At 29.0% G+C, this 11,949-nt stretch overlaps 1 protein-coding gene across 2 annotated transcripts; it reads right to left on the reverse strand.

Annotated features, from left to right (window-relative positions):
• Nucleotides 1–9,247: 9,247 nt before the first annotated feature.
• On the reverse strand, nucleotides 9,248–11,717 carry LOC124830740 (F-box protein At5g07610-like). 2 transcript variants are annotated; one of them, XM_088115297.1, is made up of 2 exons: nucleotides 11,641–11,717; nucleotides 9,248–10,752 (listed from the first exon to the last, which is right to left on the reverse strand). In XM_088115297.1, exon 2 carries the CDS (start codon nucleotides 10,503–10,505, stop codon nucleotides 9,396–9,398), a length of 1,110 nt encoding a protein of 369 aa, XP_087971423.1. In that variant the 5' UTR covers nucleotides 10,506–10,752; nucleotides 11,641–11,717; the 3' UTR covers nucleotides 9,248–9,395. The 2 variants fall into 2 exon arrangements, with proteins under 2 accessions (XP_087971423.1, XP_047160494.1); XM_047304538.2 differs by lacking the exon at nucleotides 11,641–11,717 and adding an exon at nucleotides 11,124–11,476.
• Between the last annotated feature and the right edge of the window lie 232 nt (nucleotides 11,718–11,949).

Consider the following 11,949-nt stretch of genomic DNA (forward strand, 5'->3'; position numbering starts at 1 on the left):
CCGAACGACCGAGTCAGTAGGGTGTTTCTGTTTCGATTAAGTGGAGGAACCGAGGTAATAGAGCATTTATGGCACAATACCTCCACTTTCGCGAACAATTTTCTTCACACGATCTTTCTTCTTCCTCTAAGCAAACACTGCTCTCCACACTGCCCACTGCTCGCGCCTTCCCCTCCGCGTTCGTCGAGTCTCCGTCGCCATTCTCGCCTCGCCTCTGTGGCCGCTGTCGGACTGCCTCCTTCGCTCCTCCCTCGCGAGGACTCGCTCATACCTCGCGATTCGTGTGACCTTGTACCTTTGTCGCTCCGTTTACGTAGGTCATCGCCATCGGCGTTCATTGCTACCACCTCCGTTGTTGTCGCGCCATTGGTGTCGCCGGTGCTACCTTCGCCGGTGCTTCCATCTCGCTGCCTGCATTTCGTGAACGAAGCGTCCACCTCCATTTATTTTTAGGCTACCTGGATTTCTCTCTAGGCTGCACCACTGCCGTGATTGGGACCGTTCTTCATCTGCCATTGGCGTTGTTGTTCTTGTTGGCCCGATATTGTTGCAATATTGAGGTTAAAGTTTAGATTGAGAAAGTTAGGGTTTTGAGTTTGGGAAATTTCTTTCTGGGGATCCGTTCACGCTGTTCTGGTCCGTGAGGGTTGTTGATGGTTGCGCCAGTTGGAGAAGAAGACTTTGCGTGGTGGCCTATGGTGGTCCGGTATAGGTTGCACAATTTTTGGGTGGTGGTCCGATGTGAGAATGTAGTGTTGAAGATTGATGGACACCTTATGATCAAGCGTCTCGACAATGCAAGCGAAAAAGCAACCTAGATGGTGGACGCAGGTCACAACCGATCGGTCTCGCGAGAGGCGAAAAAGCTGGCGAAACCGAAATTAAAAGAAATAAAATAAAAAACACTCTATTGTCTCGGTTCAGGTCCCAACTGAGGTAGTAGAGTCCGAGATATTGCCTCGGTTCAGAAGGAACCAAGGCGAAAAGCTACCACTTTTTACCTCGGTTGTAAACCGAGGCAAAAAATTTATCCCTTTTTGCCTCACTTGTATATGCTTATAAACGAAAATAACTGTTATCGTTTCCTTGACTACACTAGTGTATATTTATAAAAAAATAAACATAATTTTAAATAAAAAATAAATAAACATAATTTTAAATAAAAAATAAGTTAGAATCTTATATTTCATTTATTCCCAATAAAGTCATTCAACTAATATAAAGAAAATCATGAATGACAACATTTCTTACTTTCAAAATACATTATAATAATTTAGACTCAAAAAAGATTTTACACTTATCATATGACATCTTATCAAATTATGACCTAATTCCTAACTCTACCTAATCCTAAAAATCAAGTATTTCTCACATATCAAGACCCCTATCAATTACACTTAATAATGAATCTTGACTAATAATTTTTAAAATAAAAAAAAAACGCATTTAAAATTTATATATTCAATCATTATCATTAATAAAATAAAAATAAATATTTAAATGATTAATATCATACTTTATAATAATAAAAAATTTAAATTTATGTCCTTTATTTTGAAACTCTTATAATATATTTCAATCTCTAAACAGATGAATAGATTAATCAAAATTTTAAAAAAAAGTAAAAAAAACGTTCAGAAAGATTATAGTTTTTATAAAATTGACTAATTTTCTATTTATGACTTAAGTTTTGAATAATAAAATAATTAAACTCTACCTATAAAATCTTTTCTACCATTAAGTATTTTTAAAATTCTTACAATATTTTTTTAATATAAGACATTTTAAAAATTTGATATGATAACACAAGATTATGTCAATCATATTAAAGTTGTCACTGTCTTATGAATAATTTTGGCCAAATAGTTTTAAGAGTTTCATTACATACATCATAAAAGAAGAAAAATATTTTTCTTTAATTCTTAATTGTATTCGTTATGTGAGTCATCAGGAAAAAAATATTCCATGATGTGTAAACATGGTTTTTATTTAATCCAATTGGGAGTTGTTAGCTTATTTTGTGACATATTATTTTCTAAATAAAATAATAGAAATAAAGGTTTTTGGAATCTAGTATGAGTATTGGAAAAGTAAAGAAAGTCAACAATTTAAACAGTATTTAGAGTCAATTATTATTTTATCATTGAAGACATAATAATTACTTCTTTGAAGAACAACGCCTAAAAGTACTTTTGGATTCTTGTTCAATTGAAATAAGTTAAAGTTATTAGATGATAATAATTTGAAACAAAGGTGTGCTTAAGTCCACTTTACCTTTTTCAAAGTTGCAGATTGTCCAACCGTTAATTGCTTATGAAATACTGTTAATCGTGCTTATGACACTAACAAACAAAAAAGAAGATTATTTTAAAAAATTAAGAACTTACTTAACTAACATCATTATTGTTACAAAGAGATTAAATGGTTTCGTAATTTTATTTAGTAAGAAAAATTATAAACATATTAAAATTGATATATTTTCCATGTCAAAATATTCTGAAGAAATATATATTTTTATTCTGTTTTGTTAGTAATAAGTAAAAGAACAATTGTGTTAGTTACAAAGGATAACATACATTAATGTGATAAAGATGCATGGTATCTTATAAAAAATATAATGATATTTACTGTTCCAAATTAAAGTAATTGTATTTTTAATTATAATTAATGTTTATATATAAAAAATAAAATTTCATATATAAAAAGACTGTTGTTTATTATTTTGTTATGAACCCATAAAATAAAATAAAAAGGAATTTATTAGTGAGAATCATACAAGATTTTTTTATTTTTATATTAATAATATAATTAAAACATAATTTAACTTTAGATTTAATGCACTATCAGATATTAAAAATCTTTAAACCACACATAAGAATTAAGAATTAATTAAAAATGAAAATGATGATATTGATTAGTTGCTTAAAACTTACCACAGAAGAGAAAAGGAGGATCTTAAATAGAGGCCACAAAAGAAATAATATAAAATGGTTGATGGGATGGAGAAATGAATGGAGAATATGTAAAATGAATAATTGGAGGCTAAAAGATGAAATGATTCTGTGTGTTGTCTGTATAAAGACATGAATGTAGGATCCCTACCTTCTCTGTTTGCCACGTGTCCTTCTTTCTCATCATTTTTTTGCTACTGTTTACTTTCTCATAATTTATCAAAAGATAAAATTGTTAATATAAAAGATTTGCAAATATTTCTTAACAAACTTGTATTTGGAATGTAGTCATGTTTGAATACATAAAAATGGTAGACTGTGTAGTGACTAAGTCAAGATTTGATAATGACTCATTTGAAATCATAGACCATTTTCTCTCACAACTTCCAATTCTTATGACTGTTGCATATATACTATACCTAACCACATTCTCTCTCTCTTTTTCTTTTAACTAACTAAACAATATTTTATGCATTTAATTTGCATTGACCCAGTTACTATGTTCATACAGACTTACATTCTTCCCTTCTCCCTATTCATTTCACACAACAACTACGGAAGTTTTTTTTTTTAATTACTACGAGTTAAATATAGAGAAATTATAATATATATATATATATATATATAATCTTATTTTAAAAAAATAATATTTTGAAATTAAACTAAACACTAGCTCACTTATTAAAATTATTCAATATTTTAATAATATTTATTTTATTTATTATATAGCATTTTATCTAAGATTTTTTTAATCTTAATTTAAATATTCAATCAAAAATTTAAAAAAGAAATATAATAGATATCCTATCAATTAAATATAATATTAAATTAAATATATATTTAATTACTGTTAAAGTGTAAATCTTAAGTTTAATTTCACACGGTAAAATTAGGTTGAAATGTGAGATATTTGTTTATATATTTGTATATTTATTATATTTTTAGTCAATGTAAAGTCTTAAACATACTATTTTAAGTTAATGTATATATATTTTGAATCTGAACTAGATATTAATATTTTGATAGTAGGTGATATTATATATTTAATAAATAATAAATTTTTTAACATAAATTTTGAATAATTTTAATATTATTTTTAAAAAAACTTTAGACTTTACTAAAATTCTAAAATTAAATTTAAATTTACAGTAACATTTCTAAAATATTGTATAATTATAAGCAAAAAGCTTTCAAACATAATAGCATAAGTCTACAAACATACTTTAAATTGAATATTGTTCTTTCACACTTCAATCAAAACATGTCTTGTGTAAGTGGAATTACTAGAACCAAATGTCTGTTTGTTATATATTTCCTTTTCAAACACACCCAAGGACTTCAATAACCGTCCAGGACCACAATATTTTTCTATTAAAAATAATATAAAAAAATATACTTCCATTTCAATATCTAAATCAAAGGATAGGAATAATTGGAATTTCAATGCATGTGAACTTACTATAACTTAATTAATGTTAATCGTTGTATTATAGATAAATTAGTTTGAATCCGTGCATACTGGGTTATGTGTGTTGTGTTTAATCATATTAATAAATATGTTTCATTAAATTTTGAGTCGTGTTGATGTGATTTGGTTGTTAACTTGATTTAGTTCTCCTTGTATTATAATTTAAAAGTTTTATATTTTTATTTTTTATAATCTTATAATGTGTTATCTTGTTATTTTATGACTTTATTCTATAATCTTATAGATTTATATTTTTATAATTTCATAAAATTATAAATTAAGGATGTACTTAATAAAAAAATGTCTTGATAAATAATAACTGTGTGAATAACTTGACATGTGAGTATTATTATTATTATTATACTATTGTATTTTTGTCTTCATCATTTACATCTTTCACACCCGATAACCCTATAATTGGACTTTTGTAAAAGATATTTTTCTTGTACTATGTCCAATCCACATTGCAGTTGTGATGATAAAATATGTAAGGTGCTTAGTGCCCAACTCGATAATCCGATTTATGGTTTTCAATTTGAATAAGAGGATAGTATTGTCTCTTTGAATTTTGAAAAAAGAAAAGAAAAGAAAAAAAGAAGAAGAGTAAGTTCAAAGATTGAGAAAATAACAACTAAAAGCAGAAAATAGATTTTATTAGTTTATATAGCTTTTAAAACCAAAAAACAAAATTATAGATTGAGGCCTGAATATTAAGGGATTTGTTTTTTCCAAAATAATCCTCTTATAAAGATTGTTTTTTAATTGGACCTTTTGAAATATTATTTTCTCAAATATATTGGAATATTATTTTTCTAAATATATCTATTTTATTTTTTATTTTTCTAGAATAAGAAGGAAAAATAAATAAAAAATTAAAATTATGAAAAAATAATATAAAATAATTAATGAAAAATATCAAATTGAAGTTTTAGTTATTTTAAAAGAAGGAATAAAATAAAAACTATTTTATAATTCCTTTTAATGTAATTTAAAATTAAATTTGTTATTTTATAAATATATATATATATATATATATATATATATATATATATATATATAGAGAGAGAGAGAGAGAGAGAGAGAGAGAGAGAGAGTGAGTTGAGGAATCACACCAAGTTTTTACTTTGATAGGATGAATGTATAGAACTTTCACAGGTAAGAATCCTACAATTTAAAAAAGGTGAATATAAAAATCATAAATCTAGAGAGTAGAAATAAAGTTTAAAAAAGAAAGTTTAGAAAAATAGTAAATTTTAATAAAATGAACTTCAGATTTAAACATTTTATAATTAAAATAGTATAGTGTCATTTTTTTTAAAACACAGCTATTCTTAGACTATTTTTTAGATTTTTACTTGATATATGGAAGAGTTAGATAATCTGAGTCACTAAACTCTGAAAAAGTTGTACTTTTATATTTTCTGCGAGAATATTATGGAGTATTTTTAAACAATTATGAAAATTTTATTTTGTAGTTATATTATCCAGATTAATTAAAAATTAATTTTGGATTACACATTTCATACTGTAAATCATAACTTTTTTTCGTAAAATATTCGAATTATGTAATTCAATATTTTTTTACAAGATTCCCCATTACATTTTCGAAAGTGTATGAATTCATTTTCATCATTCCAATGTAAACAATTATGAAGGTCGCCCAAAGCTGGGGATATTGAAAACCCATTTTCGGCAAATGTTTTAAAGTGCGCCAGAAGCCCAACTCTAAAAGGAGATTTCTTTCTTCACTCCATATTTTTCTTTTAAACATTCCTAATTAGAAAATTTATATTTTATTGTTAAAAAATTACTTTTAGATTATAAAGTCCGAAACTAACTTTTAGTATAGAAATCCTTCCAGATTGAACAACAGAAAATCATCTTTTACTTTGTGTAAGAAATAGAGTTGTCAAAATGAGTCACAACCCGCGGTTCAATCCAGTCTACATGGGTTTGAGTCGGATTGGATTTGAAAAAATTGTATTTTTTTTATGCGGGTCAGATTTTAACCTGGCTCATGGGGTTGAACCCGTGGTGGGCCAGGTTGACCCACCAACCCACTTACCTAATTTTATTTTATTAAAATTTAATTTTAATTTTACAAAAAATATTTATTATTTTGTTTTTCTTGAAAAAATTATTTAAGTTTCTTATTTTCAAAATTAATTAAACACCCACGTTAGGAGTGAAATTTGGAAGTGAAATTTCTTTAGATTTGAATTATAGAAAGTTTGTAATTTTTTTTATTTAAAAAAATTGTAATTAAGTGAGTCAGTGAGCCAACCCGTTTACCTACCAACCCGTGATGGGTCAGGCTCGATTCGAATTTTTCTGACTCCTTAATAAATGAACCGGGTTGGGTTGACTCACTAAGTGACTAACCCATAGTGGGTCGGATCAGGTGACCCGTTTTGACAACTCTAGTAAGAAACTTCTTTTACTTCTTATTTTGTGATAAAATATTGTTTTTACAATACATAAAACGAAAGTCATGTTTTACTTTTTTACTATGCTTGAGAATTTTTTTTTTACTGTGTAATCTAAAATATTTTTTTATTATTGAATTGGGAAATTTAAAATTCATTTTTTCATAAAAAAAAAAAGCTTATGATTTGTAAAAAATTTCTTCAATATTGTGCAATCCAAAAATTATTTTCTATATGAGAAAAAACTTCCGAACTAAACAACCCCAAATCCATTTTCTATGAGAAAAAACATTTCCAAGCTAAGACATCATTTAGAGATTTTATTAAAAAAAAATAGAAGACCACACAAAATCCATGATAAAATTACATCTTACACGTAAAAAAAAATACCTATTATAAAAAAAACTCATAATTTCTTCTAAAAAATCATTCATACTTTGAACTATAGAAAAAATATATTTTTGAACATATTAAAAAATCAATCTTCTTATATTCCAAAAAAACATTTTAATTTGTAAAGATTTTTTTTTCAAAAATTTAGTATTAATTTTATTTGACCTACTCCTGCTCCTATTAAATTTTTTTATAATTTGAACCGACTCATCATATATTTTAATATATTTTAGTATTAAAATCTTCGTTCTCATTAAACGTATTTAAAAATATATTAAAAGCTTTTCATTGTATAATTTATAAGTTTTTCTGAATCGTTCAATTTGAAAATAAATAAATTACTTAATCTATAATCTTTATCTTCATAAAAGAAATTTTAAATTGTACGATATAAAACAATTTCTTCCTTGATTTTATTCATGATACAACGAAGGGGACGATAACAAGGGGCAGCAGCATCAAGGGGTCACGGTCACAGGGTTATATTGGTCTTTTGATAACACCATGGGTTGCACATGAAAAGTATAGGGGTGAAAACAAATAGGGTGTTGCTCCCTTCACCTCCACAGCCTTCTCCCTAAGTTAAAATTTTTTACTTTTATTATTTTATTATTTTAATATTTTAATATTTAAATATAAACTAATATAAATATACATTATTAAAATACATTAAAAAGATATTCAAAAATAATAAATCAAAATATTAAAATATCTAATAAAATAATAACAGAAACATAAAATTAAAACAAAGCTTAAACGGATGACATCCTTCAACGCATGTCAACATCCGTTTAAGGCGAAACGGATCCGTTTCGCCTTAAACGGATGTTGACATGCGTTGAAGGATGTCATCCGTTTAGGCTTCGTTTTCATTTTACGTTTTAGGGTTAAAGGATTATTGGAAAGATTATTGGAAATTGGAAGGATTATTGGAAGGGTTTAGGGTTTAGGGTTTAAGATTATTGGAAGGATTATGACTACGTACCTGGAGAGGAACCACGACAAGCACACTACACCACGTACTGCACCGAAAGCAAGAGGAAGATTGCTTGATAATTCTTTTCACGATCACTGAGCTTTGCAGAAAAATATTTTACTCATACAAGGAACTACGTAGGTTATCAGTGAAATATGTTATAAATGAGTAAAATTAAAAAACAATAATTCTAAAAATAAAATTTTACTGAGGGGTAAAATAGTAAAGGAGAGGTGGAGGGAGAAGACTGTGGTGGTGGAGGGAGCAACACCGAAACAAATAACGCTGTAAAAGTTGCTCCCAGGTTGGGTCACAGAAAGCCCAAATGGAAGGCCTGCGGATTCGGGCCCAGTCTATCTGACCTTTCTATTAATGACAGCTTATTTTCACAATAATTAGTTTTAAACAGTAGATATCAATATGTATAGTGATATTTTGTAACTGTCTATTGTTACGTACTTTTTTGTAAACGCACTCTTAGTTATGTGACCTCATCCCAATATAAGACGTGGCTATCTAATTCATATTAAAAAGAGAAAAAAAAAATAGCAGTAGTTGATTTAATCTATAAAAACAAATATATATCTTAATCAATTTTCAAAATTACTCCTCGATAATATTTGTTTCTCTTTCTCGTTGATTTAATAAAAAATATTTCAGTCTAAATATAATTAACACAACAAAACTTATAGGTTGAGTTATTTTTAAAAAAAGAAAACATAAGTTCTAAACTGGGTTTGTTATAAATAAGAATAACATTTATTAAAAAGAATCGGCTTGGAAACCCTTTTCATAAAAGAAAAAAATTAGAAAATATTTTTAAATATTAAAATTTAGGTTGAAATTAAATTTTTAGAAGAATTTAAGGTAAGATAACATCTAAAAATTATTTAATATATAAATTAATTAGAATTTTTGAACAAGTTGACTAATTTTTTTCTTGTGTCAAAAATGTTATCCAAGAAATTTATTTAAACATTCTCTTAATCTATTAGTAAAATGAAAATGTGCATGTGGGTCACATACACATATATACAAATGATAAACGATAATTATTTATATGAATAAGCATTCAAGTATCTTCTACACACATACATAAGCAAAACGTCAAAAACTAGTACTAGAATTATGGAGTTCAATGACACATGAACCCAATAGTCATGGCTGAAACAAAAGGTAATTTAGAGGGCTAACTTTTCTAATTCTGCAATGGGTAGATTGAGCTCTGTTTCTCCAATGGTGTCACTGAGTGCATTGTGAGAAGTTGAAGAAAAGAAGGAGCAGCAATTGAAGTTCATGTCTGAAAAAGAGTAGGTGCAGATTGATTTCAGAGTTCCTGTGTCAAGATTGTAAGAAACAACAGATCCTGGAAGCTGCAAATATATGATTTGTGCTTGTTCACCAAAGGCAATGGGTGCAATCTTGAAAGGGTCCCAATCATAGAAGAAGACGTCACAAAAGTTTTGGAGTTTAGACATGAACACTTCAGGCTCAACACTATGGACTAAACTCCAAGGAAACGTTTTGTAATCCCAAAGATACAGGAACCCTTCATGCTCATGCTCGTTGAGAAGTTTCCAAATGTGGAAGCCATCAAAATCAGTGTAGCAATAGTAAATCCTGCCTCCTGATTCACACAAACGACGGCGAAAAGCCAATGTTGGTTGCCAAGACAAATCCTTGGAATAGTTTGGTAGTTCATATAGCTCACAATGGCGTTCTTGGACTTGATACACCAACAAGTGTCCACCAATTTCCCAATGAATTGACCCGTTTGAGTAAAGAGGAGGTGTGCCATGTTCTTGGAACTCAAATTCTGGCAAAGAAGGAGCAGTTATGTTGATGGGGTGGTGGCTCCTCCATTTGCCAGTGTCAGAAGAGAAAACATGAACTTTTAGTTGATTGGATTGGGAAGAACATGCTTCAACCACCACAACCTCAAACTGGCATCCATCAAAGGCTAATCCAACTCCGGTAACATGCTCTTGGATTCTAGTTTGAGGGATTGTGAACTTGTGCATGGTGAGGGGGTTGAACACATGATAACAGAACTGCTCCTCACTAAAACCTGACATGAGAATTAAACCATTGCTCGAAGCAAGGGTCTGCACAAAGTTTTCGGTGGAGAAGCAGAGCCAGTGGTTAAGGGAAGCTCCTTTTCCGCTTTCAATATCCATGAACACAAACTGAGATGACCCATTTTCAAATTGATAGTGGCAAACAAGACCAACACTAGTATCTACTGAGGTTGAGCCAACAGTTTTGTAACTTCCCTTTCTCGTAATACTCATTGATGCAAACAGCTGCTTCCCAACACAAGACACAAAAGATGAATCAGATCTGTGGGAACTTGGTTTTGGATAGTGGAGTTTGTTTTTCAAAAGGAAGAATTCTAGGAAGGAGGAATCACGTCAACGCCTTTCAAATCGGGTTGGCTTCATGACTTCGTACAATTCAGAAGCTTGAAAGAAACTTCTTGTGGCCTTCCTTGGAAACAGCTTTCTCAAAAGTTATGTGGAAACAAGCAAAGAAGTCTCCCTAGAAATGAACCCCAGCCAAGAAAAAGGCAAAATTAGACGAAGTTTTTTCTATGCCAACCTTATATTCATTACTAGGATATAAAGAATAGACACAAAAGATACAATATATTCATGAAATTAGAAAAACAGAGACAAAAAAACTAACCCAAAACCCAAAAATGAATCAGTATAGTTATGTCTACTCTCCTAGACCAAAGTAACAACAAGAACAATAGTAATAGTAATACTAACAAAATGAAGTAAACAGAAAACAATGAATAAACATGATATAGGGAAACATAATTCAATATACAAAGGATGATAACCGTAGCATAAAATGAAAACCCCAGTTGAACAAAGTAATCGAGTAGACTAAAGGGAGAACAATACCTTGACTTGCTGCCTAGAACGTGAAAAGGAGTGAGTTAAATTTCATTAGAATCAATAAAACATACGACAGAAGATCACTTCCTCTGTTTCGTTAAGCAGAGATAACAAAACAAGGACAAAAGGGCTTGGAGACACTCGACACGACTGAAAAAGAACAAGACAAGAGAATCATGAACAGAAATCTATTACTATTTGAGCTTTTCTCCGACTTGCCCCTTAAGTAATGTCTGTTTTTTTTTTTTTTTTTTTTTTTTTGACTTCTTTGTCAACCCCGTTAATTGGTTCACCCTCTAAAACTTGCGCTGTAATAGAATTAATTAAAATATATTCCTTTTGGTCAGAAAGCAAAAGCAGTTTCTTGGGGAAGAAAATATCAGAGTTACGTTGGAAATGATTATCTAATTAAAAGAAAAATGAGAACTTTGGAATGGCTTTGAATTTAAAAGCTGAACCCTTTTTATTTTAACCCTTGTTCTGATTCGGATGTAAGAAGCACGAAAGAGAAACAATCACATACCTCACAAGTTCAAGTTTTTGTGTTAATCTTCCGACATCGATCTCCAAAAATTTCGTAAAGGAGATTTTGAGGTTCATGAGAAGTTACAACCTCCTTTTAATAAAGTAATTTCAAAGATATATTTTAATGAGTGTGAAAACAACATTTGAGTAGCCCTTTGTGAATTTAATAAGTTAACTAAATTTAATGTAATGTAATGTAAGTAATTTATGTTGAATCTCAGAAAAATAAAATTATGGAAATGTATTTATTATTAAACATTATTATCACTAAAAGAACCATTAAAGAAAAGAATTTATTTGACAATAA

The sequence above is a fragment of the Vigna umbellata genome, chromosome 5 (genome assembly GCF_029865625.1).
Source record: "Vigna umbellata cultivar VRB3 chromosome 5, Vumbellata_1.0, whole genome shotgun sequence".
Taxonomy (NCBI): domain Eukaryota; kingdom Viridiplantae; phylum Streptophyta; class Magnoliopsida; order Fabales; family Fabaceae; genus Vigna; species Vigna umbellata.

Bases quoted from the DNA above. Each gene is read 5' to 3' on its own strand.
- LOC124830740 (XM_088115297.1), bottom strand. From the start codon at position 10,505: ATGAGTATTACGAGAAAGGGAAGTTACAAAACTGTTGGCTCAACCTCA.